This window comes from Lissotriton helveticus, chromosome 1_1 (assembly GCF_964261635.1).
Source record: "Lissotriton helveticus chromosome 1_1, aLisHel1.1, whole genome shotgun sequence".
In the NCBI taxonomy this organism is placed as follows: Eukaryota; Metazoa; Chordata; class Amphibia; order Caudata; family Salamandridae; genus Lissotriton; species Lissotriton helveticus.
The window spans coordinates 2,077,918,654-2,077,938,684 of record NC_136057.1 but is presented as its reverse complement, the minus strand read 5'-3'; the positions used below and the strand labels follow the sequence as shown (position 1 = coordinate 2,077,938,684).

At 44.0% G+C, this 20,031-nt stretch overlaps 1 protein-coding gene across 1 annotated transcript in view; it reads right to left on the bottom strand.

The window, feature by feature from the left end:
* The window catches only part of COL24A1 (collagen type XXIV alpha 1 chain), a 979,161-nt gene that overhangs the window by 519,904 nt on the left and 439,226 nt on the right, over positions 1–20,031 (bottom strand). The window contains exons 11-13 of the mRNA XM_078645481.1: positions 13,135–13,188; positions 12,774–12,818; positions 3,878–3,931 (exon numbers count right to left, since the gene is read on the bottom strand). Of these exons, the coding sequence (XP_078501607.1) occupies positions 3,878–3,931; positions 12,774–12,818; positions 13,135–13,188 (153 nt within the window). The remainder of the gene's footprint in view (positions 1–3,877; positions 3,932–12,773; positions 12,819–13,134; positions 13,189–20,031) is intronic.

The following is a 20,031-nucleotide window of genomic DNA, read 5'->3' as shown; positions in this document are numbered from 1 at the left end:
TACGGAAACCACTCTGCTTGGCATATCGGAGACTATCAGAAGACAGGTGGACAATGGGGAGACAGTGGCACTCATCTTGCTTGAGTTGAGTGCCGCATTCGATACTGTCTCCCATTCCATCTTGTTGTCCACCTTGAATTCTGTGGGTGTCGGTGGTTCCGCCCTGGCCTGGATTGCTAATTTCCTTTCTGACCGCACTTTTCAAGTTTTCTCCTCCACGTCAGTCTCTTCAACACTCCCTTCCCCTCACGGTGTCCCCCAGGGATCTATCCTGAGCCCTCTTTTTTTTAATTTGTATGTGAGGCCTCTTGCTTTTTGGCAGAACAAGCTGGTCTCACAATTTATTCGTATGCTGATGACACTCAAGTCATCTACTCACTCTCTACCAATACAAATCTTCCTACTTCCTCCCTACAGCTCGGACTGAAACAGATATCTGACTGGATGCTCAAACATAAATTAAAATTAAACGGGGACAAAACCGAACTGCTCCTGTTTGGTCCAGATACCTTGCTCTGGGGCCCGCAACATTGGCCTCCGGAGATGGGTCCTCTACCGACCCCAACTGTGACAGCCCGTAATCTCGGGGTCCTCCTTGATAACCAACTCTCTTTTAAGCAACACGTTGTGAAAGTCTCCGCCACCTGTACTACCATCATCAGGTGGCTGAGGAAAATCACGTGGATGCTTCCTATCGACACCATAAGGACTGTAGTCCAGGCTCTCGTCACCTCACGCCTGGACTACGGGAACATCCTACTCCTAGGTGCTAGTAAGGAGGTAACCAGGAAGTACCAGGTGGTACAGAACATGGCAGTTCGCCTTATATGTAACCTACCTGCCAGATCCTCGGCCGCTTCTCATATGCGTAAATTGCATTGGTTGCGAACTGAGAGCCGAGTCAAATTCAAAGCACTCTGCTTAATGCACCGGATCAAAACTAACAAAGCCCCGAACTATCTATCCTCTTTGGTGCAGCAATATGCTCCCCCCCGTACACTTAGGTCTTCCACTCAGAACAAGTTCAGGATACCGCGTGTTAACAGAGCCAAAATGGGAGGTCGCTCGTTCTCCCTGTTAGCACCTTCCTTATGGAATTCTCTACCCCAATTCCTGCGTTCTGAAACGTGTCATTTGACATTCCGTAAAGGTATCAAGACATGGCTTTTTGATAATTAGTCTCTGTGTTCATGTCCCTCTCACCCCGTTTTACCTTCTGTTTGCTTTAGCGCCGGGAAACCTCCGGGTAGCTGCGCGCTTAACAAATGTAATTATAATAATAATAATAATAAGTAGTGCAATATAGAATTCTAGTATGCTGAAACATCTGAGAGTAATGCTGTTTGGAGAATGTAACGAAGTAGCGCTTTAAGCGGATTTTTGCTAGATACATACTCTGGCCACAGTGTTTATCTTGTACATTTTCCAGCTAATATCGTCGCACTTGCTTGAAATAGTATGTCATGGCGAGACTGTTACCTCTTTGTTCCTATGATTCTTTATATTGTCTTCTTTATAATTTGAAGTTAATAAGAATGGATGTGTGACCCTTGTTGTAAATATAAAATCTTAATTTAAAAGGTTTAAGCAAAATCTAGGTAAGGAGTAACAGCTGTATAAAAATCAAACCGACAGTGAGAATGATTGCTACTAAAATTATAGCCTGACCGTAGGAAGAGTAAGTCCTATAGCATGTTTATTTAGCATACGTATATCCATTCATCTTTTTTAAGATAACGAAGATCTGTGTTTCTGTACCAGGGGCTTGATTCTCGAAGCCTTTTGTGAACGTAAATCCTACTTCTATGTGCAACTGTCGGAGTTTGCTTTTACTAAATATTCACAAAAGACAACATTGTACTTGACTCAAGCACATACATGCCCTCACAGGGGCATATTAGTAAGCCTTAGTAATGCTGTTCCAGTTCAAATGGTAAGTTTGGGAACAGCCACAAGCACAAAAGTATTCTCCAAGTCCTTTCTGACCCCTTCTAACCTGTTGGAAATGTACCTATACCCAGGGCATGAGTAAATCCCTATCCAGGGAAATGTAATAAAGCTTTTTATTGCGCATTTGTGCCAATGTTTATACTCATATAAACAGCTGTCATAGTCAAGAAAAGAGTGAAAATTTAGGGCGCTTCCCATCTCTGATCATACAGGACCCCCGTCCCCAAACCTTCAAGATCAGCCCATGCACAGAACATCATCACCCCTCCTGGCCAATACCAATGAGCTCAAACCAGCTATGCTACATGTAATGTACCTTCCCTATGGAGAAAAAAGAAAACAAATGTGCCACAGCACAAGGTTAATGGCATTTTCGACTGTGTAGTTGTACAATGAGTACCATTAACCAGGTGGAAATTTCTAAACAGACATGTCAACATGGTCACAACAGGAGTTCACAAGTGTTTTCTGGAAAGCTGTGACTGGCAGCTCTTCCAGGGGCCTACCTACAGAGCGAGCACACTGTTACACTCTGCTTTGCAGTGCGCCCTTAAGTGTATGCACCAGGGACAAGATGGAACATTATGTCCTTTTATTAAAAATGCACTGCTTATAGTGCTGGTGAAAATGTGCACCTACACTGTGAGCAGTACATTAGTGAAAGGTAGATCTTCTGTTTGAACATGGCAACCTTTCTTTCACTGCAGGTGGGACCCAGTCTCTCTTTTAAAGAGGGGGGGGGGAATCCATCTGCAGGTGGCTGCTGCAAATGACTGCACCCACTCACAAGGGGGTGCCTGAGAGGTCTTTGGGACCCATGTGGCTCCTTTGGGGGCACACTTACTGTGCATCACCCGCATGTGTACCATAGTCAGTGAGCCTGCTAATGACCTCTTTACCTCTGCCCTGGAATATGTAATATGGTGTGGACGTAAAGAAACGGATTTCCTCACTTGCATGGGAGAATACCTAAAGCCAAATGAAGGCGCACCCCCTTGAGGAGGCCTCAGCATGATCCATATTACAGAAGGGGGTGCACAATAATCTGTGGCATCTTTGTAATACCAACGTGACCCAGGGGCGCTACAAGCAGATGAGCAGGCGCTTTGCATCCTTGAGGCACTTTGCACAATATGGCCCCTGTGTGCCTACATTGTTTTTCTGTACTTCTGAAAAGCTTTGCAAATGACAGTGTCGTCATTCCATACCCAGGTGAGGTTATATTTCTGTGGTTTCAGATTTGTGCCTTTTTTAATTAATTAGGCCCTGAATTTTCAGGCAATTGCCACACATATTTTGTGAGTAGCCAACAAGTAGAATTAAGTAACTGTTGTTTGTTTAGTTTCAGACAAGCAAAGTGTGTTTAAGCTGTCAACAAAATAGGGCTAGAGTGCCAGGCGACAGGCTGAGCCTGTAACAGATTGCATCTCCTTCCTCCTTCTGACACATCATCTGAACAAAGCTTCTCCTCAGCATCTCTGCCTGAAATCGAGGTCCTGTGGCAGCGAAAGCATGCAGCTATCTGGCGATCAGTTACCCACAGAACGAAGGACACGAGGAATGCAAAAGAAGCTGCTGTACAGAAATGTTTTGTACAAGATCAAAGGAGAAAAGAAGACAAACCACTGGCTGCACAAGGCACAATAGGGAGACATGGGCCAAAATATATTGTTGACTGCAATAGCACCACACTTCAAATCGCAGTCTGATCTAGTTCCCTCTTTCAGACAGATATACTAAAATTCAAATTATCTGGTCAATTGTTCCTAGAATAAAAAATAAAAACTCATGTCTAATGTTAGATCTCTAAGGAAAAAGGCTCTTCTGTTTGACGTGTTAGATAGAAGCAGATTGAAATCAATAAAAAACGAGGAAAATTCAGTGCAATGCAAAACAAAAGTACATAATGACACATTCAGCTACTTACAGGACTGCCATCTGGACCAGGAGCCCCCCTGTCTCCAAAATCCCCTGGAAATCCCTAGTACAGAGAAAGAGAGAAAAAGGTGGGATGACTCCTGATGTCATATGCAGAAAACACAGCAGGTAATCGATGCCACTCCAAGCCCCCGAGTAACATTAACAAGTACAGAAAATACAGGGGCGCAAAATATTCGACTTTTACAAGTGTTAGTATATTGTGTACAGAACGTCCAAACGGCTTTGATGTTGATGTAGGCCTTGATGTGCCACAGACGTTTGCTATACATTAAATAGAAAAAAAAGTTTGAATGGTGCTATTCTGGCATATGTAGCTGACACACTATCACATAAAAACAGACTGCACCAAAACGTAATCCATCTCTTAAAAAGCACACCTTTGGGACAGATTTGAAGCCAACGTTACAGCTTACCATGCGTATATCAACCACTGCTTAATTTGTAACAACAAAAGTGCCAAGGCTCTTGCCAGGAGGCCACTGCAGCTTGCTCCAACCAGCGCTGCCAATGACAGCGCCAACACAACTACTAACCATCACACTCGTGCAAGTGTGACAATTTAGGCTATTCCATGCCCCATAAGCTACAGAATTACTTAGATGATAGGTTTACGTCATTTTCAAAGTATACTGAGTTAATAAACAACTGTTGTTTTGCTTATCTCTAAATTAGACAGACATTGCCACCATGTGATAGACTGCCATAAGCACTGGTGTTGACAAATAAGTTCCGGTGCTGAGCACTGGAAACCACTGGCTCAAATTAAGCACTGATGCTATCAAAGCTTCAGGGACCATACCTTAGACGTTTTGTGTTTTTTTTGTGCTTTTTTGCAGTCTGACCCGGAGAAATCACAAAAATCACACATTCAGCTCTGCAAATACTAATTCAGATCACGGATACATTTTTCCCTACTTAATCAAATATCAACTTTATGCTATGTGTATTTTCTCTTAGGGGGCACATCTAAAAAGTACATGCACCATGTGGAAAATTGAATATTTTCCAGGAGCACTGCGTGCTTGAAAACCGGGATATATGTCTTTGGTGCACTCAAAATGGATGTTTGGTGCTTTGCACTAAATTGTTTTCACTTGAGGAGTCAGCATCGGCCATGGGTGGATGGAACATCTGCCTAATAAACGTTCTATTACACTGTGCAAGGGCATCCTACAGGAAACATCACTCCTCGTCTACATTGTAAAGTGCATTGATTTTAAAAAGTTACAGAGGTGTATCTACTCAAATTTCTGCATCTTAAATGTTCTTACAAACCACACACCACTGTTAAAGAACAGAGGGGGACCTTGGAAATAGAAACGCATACTTCTGAGTATACTATGAAACATATCAATGACAGTGGAATATTCTATGGCACATATTAAAACCTCACCTTAATGAAGTATCTACTAAAGAATCCATGTAAACCTTTTCTTGGACTCTTCCGCATCTGATGGACTATTGATTCACTGTAGCAGTTATAAACATATTTACTGTGTTGCACAGTTATCAGGGTGGTGCAAAGTATATATTATGTGAGCGAAAGTCTGTCTTAGATCAGGAGTATGGGACTACCTGCAGTTCACAGATTTTCCTTCCTTTTCTATGTTTGGGTACTGATGTAGATTTTGACAGTACTGTCTTATGCGTACACATTGCCGGTGAATCCCAACTTTTCATGTTAAAATCCCTATTCAAAGAAATTTCCAACCTAAAAGTAGTAATCGTATTTGTGACAAATACAGTAGGTGTGTGAGAATAACATTACAATTTTGAAGACTCCTATCAATTATTTGCAATCTATAGTTCTATTTTCTGGTCGAGCCTAGGCAGCGCTTGCGCTGTCTCTTCAAGACATGCTCTAATTACTCTATGGGCTTAGAGCCTGCCCATTGCCTTTGATTGTCCTTTAAAAATGTTTGCATGCTAGTAGGTAATCATTCCTCTTTGTCCCACCTTGTGCTCAATTGTTCCCCCCCCCATGGTGCAACTCCTAACTACTGTTATCGTTTCACTTTGGTGCTTATTGCTTTGTGTCTGGGACTATTTTTTTCATTATTTCCTGTTGAGACATGGGATCATAGTCAGAGGTTCAGCGAGTTTTTGGGAATCCTGGGCACTCTTGACTGAACACATATTCACAGGTCACACAACTGCTCCTTTTAATCTCGTTGTACCCTGTTAACCTCCCGACATCGGCATAGATTTCCAAGAATTGTCATGTTTTATGAGATGTGTTTCTCCATAACACATTGGGAGGCTGTTTTCCCTAATGCTGTGGTAAGCGTGCTGTGTGAAATTTACCATATATATCTGTGCCTCGCAGCTGTGCTCCCAAGATATTCATTCTCCTCAACCACAGTTGAGGCCTACTCAAAGGGTGTGGGTTTAGCGCATTCAGTCAGTGTGCCACTAAAAGCCTGAGCAGTGTTTCTTTAGGTGGTGGAGGCGCTCAGATTGCAAATGCCCTTGCCCCTAAGAGTACTGCTCTAGATAGCAGATGGACACCCTTTTGCTGTGGCATATGCACGTGCAATACTCCAGCCACCAGAATTAATGTCTGAGTAAATGCCCACTTGGGAGCAGCTCTTAGTATAATAACGCATCATTTATTATTTGGATTTCATTTTCTCAGTCACACTTGTAATGGCTCTGTTCCCCCCTCTTCCTCTAGTTGTAGCATGGAGAATAAAGACATTCTGCGGGCGTTGCAGAAAATGGATGACCGCCCAGAAGAACTGTAGGCAGACAGATGACTGAGTTATTAGTATTTTTTTTCCTCAAACATATATTTTATTTCCTTCTGTGCATGTTTGTGTTAACTCCTTCCCTCGTGGACGTGGGACGCACCGATCCAAGATGGCTGCCTCCTCTTTGAGGCTCTTCAGGGACTCCGCTCATTGTCCGTTCTCTCTTTCTGAGGTTATATTGTGCAGGATAATTGCGTAAAAAGACTTCAGTTCCTGACATGCTGTGCTGCCATCAGGAAGCTGTGTGCATTCACACTTTGCTTACCAGCCAGGACCAGTAGTTGCACAAGGGCAAGTGTGAGAGGTCAGCGGAAGTAGAGCTGGGAGTAGCAACTGGAGTTCAGTGCCAGGTATCGGCCAGAGAGGCGTAAACTTCATCTTCAGGAGTTATAAGGGCATCACTGTCTGTGGAAATTATTGGGCACCCTGCAAATTAGCAATGGTAGTGGTAATGCTAGTAATAGGTCCAGTATGTCATAGATCATCAATTACAAACTTTGATGTCTTTAATGGCTAGTAAAATGTAATGGATAATGTGCTGCATGGCTAAACACTTATAGGATCCCAAAGGCGAGACTTCATGGTTATGTCAGTGCTTGTTAGTAATATTTGTTATTGTAGAAAGGCATTAGGGGCCCGCTAGGTAGAAGCAAATATGTTTTGCCAGGGTGTTCTCCTTAAAATTAAGGATTACAAGCTTCTGCTAGTGCATTTGCCATTTCAGAAAATGTAACAGCAACGTGATGAAGGAATACTTGATCAGGCCCCTCAGGGATCAATTGGGTCACTATAGACTTCATACTTGTTCACCCATTGTGCCATTCTACACAAAGACAAGTCAATTGCATAACAGCACTTTTTATCACTGACGTTTGTGCAATGATAGTAATCAAACCTGTTATAGAGATCCTCCTATGTAGCTGTATAGTTGATGTCACTATGAATTTTCCACACAGGAGACACCTTTTCACTCTCCAATTAACTTTTGAAGCACTTCATCAATATAAATTTAGTGTGAAAAGATTCCACTGTAGACTGTGGAGGCCTGGGACAGAGACAGATGTAGACTACAAAGGCACTGTGCTGCTTCAGGTCCATCTTGCAGAGAGTGAAAAAAAATATTGCCTTAATCTGGTTTGCCTATTTCTTTAGTGCCCCCAATTTCTTAACTGGATAGTGTTGTGTCAAAAAGAATACCCATCTCCCAAGACCAACGTAGGGTAGCTAACAAATTTTTGACTTTGTGGCTGAAATTCCCTAGTTCAATACCACTTTGTGAATATGAGCAAAGGCCATGACTAAACAGAGCTAGCATTGGCAAAACCAATAGTCCTGACTTAAGTGGTGATGTGTGTTAACAAAGGCATGCAAGAATGCAAACAGTGGCATTGGCATCCTGCCTCTTTCTTTGCCCTTGTTTTTATACTTCAAGCTTGTGGTGCGGTATGGTACCTACACTGCCAAGTGTAGTAAATAAAGATCAGCATTGAAAGATTGGGTTGTTAAAAACACGCACGCTTCAGAAATAGGAGGCATAGAGAGTGTCAGTTTGCACAGAGACATGGCACAAATTCTATGTGCATTTCTATGTGTATTTCTGTTTGTCGGTAAAGCCAGATTTGCCAATGCGTGCATTCAGTGTATTTGTAAGATTTTCGAGATTTTACCATTTACGTCTTGGGTTAGCATTGGTAGCGTGCATCAAGGTCAGGATTTTGAAAGGAATGAATAAATGGTCTGACAAGTCAAACTATAGAGGTGTATGGTTTTGTATATGGTGTTTCTTTATGAAAATCGTGGCCAGGGCAGAGCCATTTTTTAAATAGGAAATGTGCAATTTTACAGTAGGTTGTTGTTTGATAGGAAGGATTTGAGTGGGGGGGGGGTGTTGGTGTCTTCATCTTTTTCCCAGTGGGGGTTGAAATCTGATATCAAGAGAAGGTAAGTTTACCAATCCACTAGGTAGACAAAACATCAAACCATCATTACAACTCTTTTTGTTGCCAGGCGGGTGGTGTGATTTTAACTTGACTGTGAGGAACATAGAATAAGGATAAGTTTATTTTTTCTTAGAAGGTCCTTTTTGTGGACAAAGATAACCCTCTGAAATGTTTCTTTATTTCACAGTGATAAATGGTGTGCTGGGGTACAACAGTGGTATGGATAATCAGAAGAACCGACTTCCATTAGTGCAACAGCAGTTTAGGAGAACAGCTTTGATGGGATGTGTAGATAATGGGTCACTGGACTGAGAGGAGGTGATTCCTCTTAAATTGCTTGTATAGACTGATTTTTTATTTTGTTTATGGTGTCTAGCTCTGGAGACAGGTAATAGCATGTATTGTGGGATATTTGATTACAGTATATGTGGGTGTGTGTTAGAGGTAATGCTCTTTGAGGAAAATTCTAAAGCATATGGGTTGATGTGCATTTTCCGGAGTAGATGTTTCAAGTGAAGTGTTTCTGAGGAGAGGGCCTGAGGACCCCAGGCCTGTAAGGAGAGTGGCTGCAATGGAATAGTGTGGTTTGCAGACTTTGTATCATGTGAGGCTGGTAAACCAGCTTTAGAATGATGTCAAGCAGTTAAGATGGGGAATGGATAAGAGATGTGCATCCTGGTCAGTAATAAGTGGTTGTAATGAAATATATAAGTTGAGCAGTTACACCTCTCATGTGAGTCATGTCTTTGGATCATTGAGTCCTTCTGTTTAGATTCAATTTGTGGGCTTTTATTGTGGGGTAGTTGATTAGACTGGATCAGATGTTTTTTTTGACAAGGGGACGTTGTTTTGAGGGATGATAACAATAGCATCAGGAAGGATTGTGAGTTTGGTACTTGACAGTATTTTGATCTGTGTCAGTGTAGGAATAGCTGTTTTCCAGATACTAGTCAAAACTACTTTGATTTATGCTGGCATTATGGTATTTGGTTACATTCCCCAATGGCTATGTGGGCCATAATTGCAAGGAGTGGATTTAGGTGAGCTTGTGGTGTTGCAGTTAGCAATGAAGATAGGCCTGGTATCAATGTTCCATCTTAACCATGTTAGAAGTTTTTTGGGCCTTATGGGTCAAAAAACACAATGTGGTGAAGAAATGGAGATTTATATACATGGATTGGATCTTGACCTTCCCATTTCAATAGAGGGAGATATGCAGCTCACATGTCTAGTTATGCTCTGTTTCATAATGGATGGCAAGGTTCTTTTAGGTGAAGATAAAAGAAAAGAGAAAACATCAGTACAGGCAGGTGTATCCTCAGTGGAAAAAAAGAGTAACCTAATTTTGATAGAGAACCTGTCTGTGATTTTGTCACTTTTTACTGATTGAGGTTCCTGAAATGTTCAGCAGGGCTTAGTGTTGGTGGTATTTAGGGATGATTTATGGATAGGCCTGGTGAGAAATGATCACTAAGAATTTGTTTATGGATCCTGGTGTCTCATCCTAGATGACACTCTCTGTTTTAGGTTTGGCGGCTATATAGTACAAAGAAAACACACACTGCTGGTGAACTCTTACAAGTAACTGATCTCATTAGAAACATTTAACTTTTATCCTAGTGGTGCTAATTAGCAGAATTATTATTATTCTAAAATGTTGTGAGATCCTTCATCCTCATGACTCATTGTGTTGGATCTTAATCTATAAATGAATTCATATTGGATTCATTCTTACAAAGTTCACTTTTATGGTATTCATAGAAGCATTTGCTGATATTCTATGTATGCAACAATAAATCTGTTTCTTGATAAATCCGGTAATAAGTCAGACTCATGATTAAATTATATTATGTTTTGCAAAGTAATTGTTGCATCTTACCCAAGTGGCAATTATTAAGTGTATTGATACCTTTTTGATAGCTTTTCCTCATCTCCTTTTCACGAAGTACTGCTAACATCCAGCTCATGTGATCTGAATACATACAGATACGAGTTGGATGTATCTTTCAGCTAAAATATATGCTCTAAACGACATCCCTTAAGCTGGCTTTTCGCATATTGGATCCTGTGATGGAAGAGACTATGATAATAAACTTATTAAAATAGGTGGACAAGTATTTTGATGTGCTCCCTGCAGCCTTTCAAAGTCTCGGTATTTCTTTCATTTGTAAGAAATACAAGCACATAGTCTGTTGCTGCTCAGCTGCAATTTATATGCTGAACTTGAAACCCCAATAAAAATGATCTTAGTTTTTTTTTTAGTCCTAGTGCTGCATAAAACAAACTTGACATATCCATTACTCATCAGCCCCTTATGCGATTGCGACAACTGTTTTTTGCTACCAGCTGCTGTATCCATTTACTTAAGTAATAAATACAAATGTACATTTATGAAACATAATAGCAACAATTTCTCTCAATGGGTTTTAAGGCATCCAATTTACAGTGCTACATCAGATTCCAAATTCTAACAAGCTCCAGAAAATGCAGTCAAAGACATACATAAAGTTATTTGGTCTACGTATTCTTTCAAAACTGCTTGAAAGACTAGAGCACAATTTCTACAAGTGATCATTGCATACAGAAATAGATTTGTTAGGGAGAGATTCTTAGGAAGCCATGATCAAGCACACAGGTTTTGAAGCCTGGTTATTTGTGGTTGTGACAAACACTAGGCTCCAAAGCCTTGTCTATATCAGACAGTGGTCCATAGCCTACCTGGGCCGTTAAGTGGGGCTAATGTAGGTAGTTCTCTTGCACCACCATTTGCACCAAGGTGAGCACAGGTGTTTGCATTGTGAAATTGGACAGTGTAGCTTTGGAAGGGAAAGAATCAGGGCCAAACTGAGAACCTAATACAGCCCTGGCAGTTTTGTCAGATCAGCACCCGAGGTAGGGAAGCGGAGGGAGCAAGTATGAAGTACTACTGCTTTGTTACTGGGGGCCGATATTGTAGCACTGTTGCAAAACCGGCACCCAGTAACAAAACCGGCACTCCCCACTGCAAAACCAGCCTCATCCTTCAGTCTCCCTGAAAAGTCCGGTCCTGGAAAGACTTCTCACAGGACTGTGTGTGTTTGCAGCAACATGCTACCCATTTACATTTATTTATTTGAGTGGTGGGGGGAAGGTTAATGCTGAGGGTGGTGGGGTGAGTGCCAGGATGCCAATAATTGTTTTTTACATTTAAGTTGGGGAGGCAAACAGATAATTGGGTGAAGGATACCCGCTATGCATTTTAATGTTCATATAACATAGGTTAGCAGGGCTGAAGGAGGGAAGCCCAAGCTGTGCATGGCTCCCTGACTTCTCAACTCCTAAGTTGCTCACCTGACAAGGGGAAGATAATTTGGGGGAAACAGATGTTATAAAATTGTACATGGGCAATTGTGAATAAAGAGTATGTTGTTCGTCTTGAGAATATGAGTGATAAACACAATTCAAATTCACTCTAATTGACTGATCAATCAGAATCCCTTGATGTGAAACATCCCAGTTATACAGAGTTATCAATATATACTGCCACATGGTATAGGGTAGCAGCAAGGGACGGGAACAACTTTCCTAGAAATACAGCTCCCAGTGATATATGTATCTTCAAAATACAATGGAGTATTAAATACCATTGGAAATGACACATATGTCTTTTCTTTAGTGAATTTGAACATTTTATACTTCTAGACTCACGAGTATGCAATTGAAACTCCTATCATTATTTTATTACCAAACAATTGACTAGCAACAAACTGAATTAATAACATGCATAGTCTACGCTTGTGCATGGTCATAATTTTCTAACCAAATCCATGTGGTGTTTTGTGCACTTTTTTCCACACTTACTAAATTACTAACACACCAACCTTTCTAGTTTTTGTGAGAAAATCAATACTATGTGGTAAATGCATAACAAGGGGATTTTGAATACCCGCAATGTGTGGGTGGCCATCTTATTTTCATTGTATGTCCCTTAACACCGCTGTGACATAACCGTGTTGTGATCACAGGTTGAAGCAGATAGATTGTGCATATGTAGAATCCAGTAATGACAAAACATTCAGAGTTCTTTCTTCCTTAAAATTCAAGTCTCATTTAAACGTTTCAAATTCTCCTTTAAAATTGCTCTTTTGTAACCTATTTTATCTGAAAAAAGTTAAGCTACAAAAAAATCTGAGCTGATAAATATATACAGTACCTGTCTTCCTTTTGGACCTTTTCTTCCAGGTGGTCCTGGAGGACCCTAAATATATAGAAAAAGAAAAAGAGCTCAAAAAGAGTATTCCTAATTATGATGAGCAGACACCAGTCACGTAAGAGCTTAATGAATATGATGCTTTTAAGCAGATTTGCCAATCAAACTTATGGAATATAACTTATTTTCATGTGCAGTAAGTGATTTTAAATGGATGCAAGTTTATATTTGAAGACTTTGCGTCACAAAATATACTTTGACTTGATAACACTCAAGTGCCCATTGATTTCAGACAAAATGTTTCTTACAAAGTGTGCTCAAGGAAAATTTTACTGAAACATAGTTTTCATAACAGCACACTTACTCGCTCTCCTTCTGGTCCAAGGGGGCCTGCCACACCAGGATTTCCAATGAAGCCCTAAAATGTAACCATGCAATACTTTTAAAAAGTCATTAGAACACAACAAAACTGTTATATACAAAACAAGAACATGGGATAAAAACAAACAAAAGACACCACCATCTCGCTCTTGTGGATACAATGACTGTGAACATAAATGGATAAACAATACACGAACCCATCTCTTTTTGTCATGCACTATTACCTCTGTTGTGTGCCATCCAGAAAGGATGCTACTGTGGGGAAAGCACACACGATCTCTTTCAAATTCTTGTTTGTTTAGGTGACTTGTAAAGTGCTGGCTGTCATCTTGTGATAACTTCATAGTGTTTTTTTGTACAGACATCCAGTGCTGCAAAAACAGCATACAGCAGACAGTGGATCTTTGGTGTCTGGCAGGAGGAAGTGAAAATGACAATCTTCATTCATTGATGGTGATATACAAATTTTACAGCTCTGCATGGTGCCGCTCGAGCTAGAACTCTTGTCCGCAGTGAAGCTAAGCTCGCTACTGGTGTAGCTGGGAGCCAACGCGCAGTTTGGGGAAATTCCTGCTGAAAGCCGGCCGCAGTGGAGGTGAGAGGCGCGGCGAGCGGGACTGCGAGGTCCAGCATTCCTCATAACACCGCCAGCTGGTTCCTCTTCCCGCCGCGCCGCACCCCCTCCCAGTGTCACGCCCCCCTGCCTGGAAACGCTCATTACTTCTCGCGGCCCCCGCTTTGCGGGAGCCGCTCGAGCTAGAACTCTTGTCCGCAGTGAAGCTAAGCTCGCTACTGGTGTAGCTGGGAGCCAACGCGCAGTTTGGGGAAATTCCTGCTGAAAGCCGGCCGCAGTGGAGGTGAGAGGCGCGGCGAGCGGGACTGCGAGGTCCAGCATTCCTCATAACACCGCCAGCTGGTTCCTCTTCCCGCCGCGCCGCGCCCCCTCCCAGTGCCACGCCCCCCCGCTATACTTAGGAGCTCTTGGGTACGCGCATCGCGGGACGCGCGCGGGGCGATCCCCGGGGCGAAGACCGGGCAAAGAGCGGGCCGTTTTAGGCCGTTAGAGGCCGGCAGAGACCGGACCGGGCCCCCCCTCTGACGCTTCCTGCCCTTCAGCCCCTTTCGCTTACTCTACAATGGCGACTAGAACTTCACGGAGTAAGTCTGCCCAACAAGGTATAAGCACTCTGGAAAAATTCTTCCCTAAGGCAAGTCTTTTAACTAGCAAATGCCACTCAGTTACAGAAGCGCACCACGAGATGGGTCCCGAAAGTGTGTTTCTGGACCATGGGGATACTTTTTCAACAGATGCAAGTACACCTATTCCTTTGGACGCCACCCATATGTCACTATTGGACAGTATTGATCAGACTATTGAGTCGGTCCTCCAGCAGTTAAGAACTCCTTTATCACAGAGGGACAGGAACTCTCCCCGGCCATCTGGGATCTCTGACCACTCTGCTACTCCGGATAATACGGGAATAGTCTCGCACGAAGCGGGACAGGCTGCCCTGCTTACAGAGTCTGTAGGCACCAGAGTGGAACAACCGCCAAAAAGGAAAAGGTCCAGGGAACCAAAGAAGGCAAAAAGGGCCAAAGTTGATATAGTTGAGGCAAACCAGGCTGATAGTTTAGACATTTCGGCCTCCCCTGAGCTCATTTTATCAGGGTCTAGGTCGGATCACATGGGCTCTCCAGCCCCTGCGCCCCTTCCTTCCCCCTCGGGCCCATTTATTTTTGGTGGGGTAACTTCTAATAGCACTGATACAATTATTAATTCACTTACAGCCATTATTAAGAATTTGTTAAACCCCATTTCAGCCAAACTGGATGCCATAGAGAGTAGACTCCAGGCCCTGGAAAACAGTCACATAAGGGAAAGCCCTGTGTTAGCTACCAATGCTCCTGTAGCTCCCCGGGATCAATCTGGGAACAGACCGCAGTCCTCTGCACCACCCCAGGTTTCTAATCGGGTACCGCTGAGCACAAATGGTGTGTCTGTCTCCCAGACGCGCCCTCTGTTACCCTCAGCGTCTAGGCCCCCTGTCCCGGCCCCCAGGAGATCTAAGCCACCTCCTGCGCCGCAATCAGGGGGGGCAGTGGGTACCTCCCATGGCCCTACTGGTGGTATCACTCCCCCCGTGATAGGCGTAGGGTGGTTAACTTGCCCCCAGAAGCAGTTCCATATACGGCAATTATGGTGGGAGTGCCTGAGTTAATTGGTGACACAAGGGAGCCCCAAGACTCTCTGCATAACAAGGTTATAAGTTGGCTTAGTATCAATAGGCCGCTGCCCCCAAATCTGAAAGGCGAGGTTTTAATGGTCAGGAGGATCCCATGGATCGGCCCTACTCTAAAGAATAGGGTAGGGGACTGCATCGTTGTAAGTTTTAAAAGCCCACACGTTGCCAACTACATCTGCAATTGGCTTGCAAAACCTGATAAGTCCAACATAGAACTAGTACCCCTTTCATACTTCTATCCGATTGCTAGCAATGCGGAGGTAGGGAGGGAGAAGGGGTGGACCAGAGTAGGCTTTGCCGTAGATGGCTCACGTTATAGATCAAGGCATTACCTTCCACCTGCCCAGGCCAACTTTATACACCATAATAGATTTTCCTGTTTGGATCAGGTCGATTGACCACAAACCGGGGAGACTTTTCTTGGCTCTGGAAAGACGGGGGATGAGCTGCAAACTCGGGTGGGTTTGAGTACAGCCCCTGTAACTGAACACGTCCCACAGGATACCACAAAAGATCGAACGGATATCACGGACGATAGTTTGGGTCAACTGGGGCTCCCACTTAACACCGGGTCTGTCCATATCTTGCAACCTGCGGTGGCGGAGTTGGCTGGGCCATCCGCCATCGCGGTTTGCGATATTGCTCCGCCAAACACTTATCCATTTATAGTCAGGGTCCAACCCCCTACTGGAGGCCAAGGCATCCTGCCACCAGATCCGGGGTTGAGAATTCTCTCCTGGAACGTGGCAGGAATTGCAAACAAGGAAGGCTCACCGGAGTGGGATCACCTAGTGGGTGGCAATGACATCCTCCTTTTTCAGGAAACATGGGCGAGGGATACCCAAACTAGGAGAGGGTTTGAAATATTTGAAATCCCTGCTAAATGGAGCGGGAGGGGGAGGCCGTCAGGTGGCTTGGCAATCTGGATTGCGAGTCACACTGGGTGCCAGGCGGAACAGATCAATACGTTCTCGCAGGACATTCAGTGTGTCCGGCTCACATGGCCTGGCAAACCATCGTGGGCTATTGTTAATGTCTACTCGCGACCAGTTGCCACGCTAAAGGAATCACCGACCTTAAACGATCTGTCCACCTTCTTGGGTCAACTTCCGGGAGATTTCAAGGTGGTACTTGGAGGAGACTTCAATTGCCACTTTGAACCCCTGGAGGGCCTACTGGATGGTGCCCTTACGGCCGAGGATGACTATTGGGGGGTCCCTCCCTCGTCTTCCCCTCACCCTAAAGCCTGGTCCCCCCTAGCAACACAACTCATGTCCCTTACCCTGAACTACGCACTGAGGGCTTGCAATGGTCGTACTCCATCCGATACCCCCTCAGTGTGTACTTTCAACAGAAGGGGCCATGAGTCGAGGTTAGACTATATCATGGTAGATATTACTCTCTGGCCCAAAGTCCTCGACTTCAAGGTAATAAATAGGTCAGACAGCGACCACAATGCCCTTTCATTAAACATCCAGTGCCCTCTGCCTCCAGCGGGCACAGCCGCAGTAAATCGAGGGGAAGACTCGGGGGAACTGCTCCTTACAATAAATAGGCGCCGGGTTAAGTGGGGAAAGCTTGTGAGCTCAGAAGAGGCTATCAATAAACTATACGAGTTGGCACTCCCAAGGCTCATGGAGGTGGACGTACTTTTAAATGAACCAAGAATCCCAGAATACAACGAGAAACTGGGTAACATACATCAGGACCTAGTGAGGGATCTGGCTGAGGTATTCCACCCGGTGGTCCCACTCCGAAAGAAAAAGACCTATGTTCCCACCTGGTATACCTCCTCCTGTAGGGCAGCAAAATCTGAGCTCATTGCTGCAATAAAAGAGGGGACAAATAAGGCCAAGGTGCGTGACCTTAGGAAGTGTTATAAATCAGTGATGGTGACCGCTAGGACCGAGTGGGACTGGAACCACTGGCAGGACCTTCATGACACCCTAAAGTTAGGGATCCCCGGAAATTTTGGGCCCTTGTAAATAATGGGATAGGGGAACTTAAAAAGGCAATTGAACCCAACATTGCCCCCGTGGTTTGGGAGGCCCACTTTGGGGCACTCTACCAAGATATTAATTCCTGCCCTGATATAGCCCTGCTAGCGCCCCCAGGCTCCCAAGATCTTGTCATGGAACTATCACTGGGGGAAGTGGAGGTGGCCCTGGAACATTTACCGATGGGGAAGGCGCCAGGCCTGGATAGGCTACCCGGGGATCTCTTCAGGCATCACCCGGACATATGGGGTCCATACCTTCTTATTCTTTTCAATGCCATTTTAGGAGGTATGGCAATCCCAGGGTCTTGGCTGGGGGCAGAGATTGTTCCAATCCACAAGAAGGGATCCACTCTGCTCCCCGCCAACTACAGGCCTATTAGCCTAATAGATGTACCCCAAAAGCTTTTTGCACGCCTTATCCTTAACCATCTCCTAGACTGGGTGGAGGACAATGACATCTTGAGTCCCCTCCAGGCTGGCTTCAGGAAGAACACGTCGACCATGGACCAAATCTTCCGCCTCCTTCTCCTATATTGGAAGACGGTAACGCTAGAGGGAGGAAGATTGTACATGGTCTTCGTGGACTTGATGTCAGCCTTTGACCTAGTCCCCAGAGGGAAACTATGGGAGGTTTTGCAGAAGCTTGGAGTGCCCCCCCACCTCCTCAGTATCATCATTAGGTTGCATGAGAACAACTATGCACAAGTAAGGTGTGGGAGGGATGGTAAGCTCTCGGGCAAATTCCCGGTCGGTCGAGGCGTCAGACAGGGCTGTGTCTTGGCCCCGACCCTGTTCTGTCTTTTCATTAACAGCGTCATTCAACATCTTGACGCTGTGGAGGACAATGACGCCCCGCTATTGGCAGGCAGGAGGGTCCCGGCAATAATGTTTGCTGATGATACCCTCCTGCTTTCCAAATCCTCCATGGGGATCCAGAGGATTGTGAATGGTTTTGGCCTCTTTTGTCGTCAACATGGACTGGAGGTCAACACGGAAAAAACTAAGTTTATGATCTTCAACCCTCCTACCAAAACCAGACCCAATCCTAAACTGGGGGAAATTAGCCTTGAGAGGGTTTCGACCTTTATTTACTTGGGGGTATCACTTCAAGAAAATTTATCATGGGACTGCCAAATAGCGAGATCTAGGCTGAAACTTTCCCAGCTATCGGGCGCACTCTTGAAGGTGGCTAACAAGTCCACTTTTAAGCCCGTTAGCCCGGCCCTGGAAACATACAGGTCCCAAGCGAAGGCAGCTGCCATGTATGGTAGTGAGTTGTGGGGACATAAAGCAGGGAAGGTTCTGGCAGGTGTGGAAAATAGCTTTTTGAGACGTCTACTTGCTCTCCCACAAGGCACGCCACTCCTTCCCCTAAGACTAGACTTGGGCCTTCCTTCTATTGCTGAGGATCTCCTGTCAAAACCCGTGAAGTTTTGGCACCGGATTTGGACCACCGAGGAACTGCATCATTATAGACAGGACCTAATTCATGTTATGAGGTTGGATGCCAACTGCAAAATTTCCTGGTTGGCCTTTATCAAGTCGGAACTGCTCACTCTAAATTTGCAAGACTTATGGGATGATCCAGCTCAGGGCTGTCAAAGGATTACGCGTAAAACTCTTGCCCAGCTGTATAAAAACAAAAACCTCGTTGACATGGATAATGTTCATAATAGTGGCACCTTGACGGGACGTTTTATAGAATCCAAAAATTCTTATGTGTTCGAACCTTTTATGGATTTTATTTTTCCTCTCCTGGCGAGGAAACTGTTCCTGCAATGGAGGTTTGGTACACTCCCCACCAAAGTATTCATTTACAAATGGTCCATAGGGGGTGACAAACTTTGCCCATGCTGTAAAGCCCATGACGAAGATGACTTACACATAATGTTTGGCTGCCACGCTTACCAAAGCGCGAGGAGGCGTTGGATAGCACCGTTGTGTCGGAACCTAGGCTTCAGGAAGTACCTGCAGGCTTACAGGGTCATGAAGACCAACACTCTGGGCCACATTGTCTTTGCGGTGTCAAAATTTTTGATGGCAGCATGGATAATAAGGAAGAAAATGTCTTCTTGAACTTGTACTACCTTGTATTCCTCACCCCATGCAGGTCCAGCAGATCTTTTATGTGTAAATATTGTATAGCCTTTTAAATATTTGTATTGTATTTTATTGTATCTTTTATGGCCCATGTGGCCGAAATAAAGAATTTTTGGAATTGGAATTGGATAATCCTATGCTTAAATGCTTTGCTTAAAAAATGGGAAAAGGCTTTGTCACTTTCTAGCTCGGCGTAAAAAAAACTCTGCTAAAAAAATACATTTGTGCTGAGCAGATTCAGAGTGTCACTGGTGTTGTAGTGTGCTCCATAGAAAGGAACTGCTCTCCAAAAAAACTTGGGAACTACTCAGAGTTCCCTGCTTCCTTTTTAGCATGATATATAAATTACTGTTTACAGTGAAAAGATTTCTGGAAGTGTTCAGTTTTAGGACATGTCGTGAAGTGGAGTTAGTTTGGTTAAGCTGTAACTCCAAGGCGTTGAGGGCATTCCAGAGTTTGAGACCCACAAATCCTTTGATCAGCAACCATGTTTTGGATATTTGCATAGGTATTGCGGGATCATTGCTTAACACAGTTC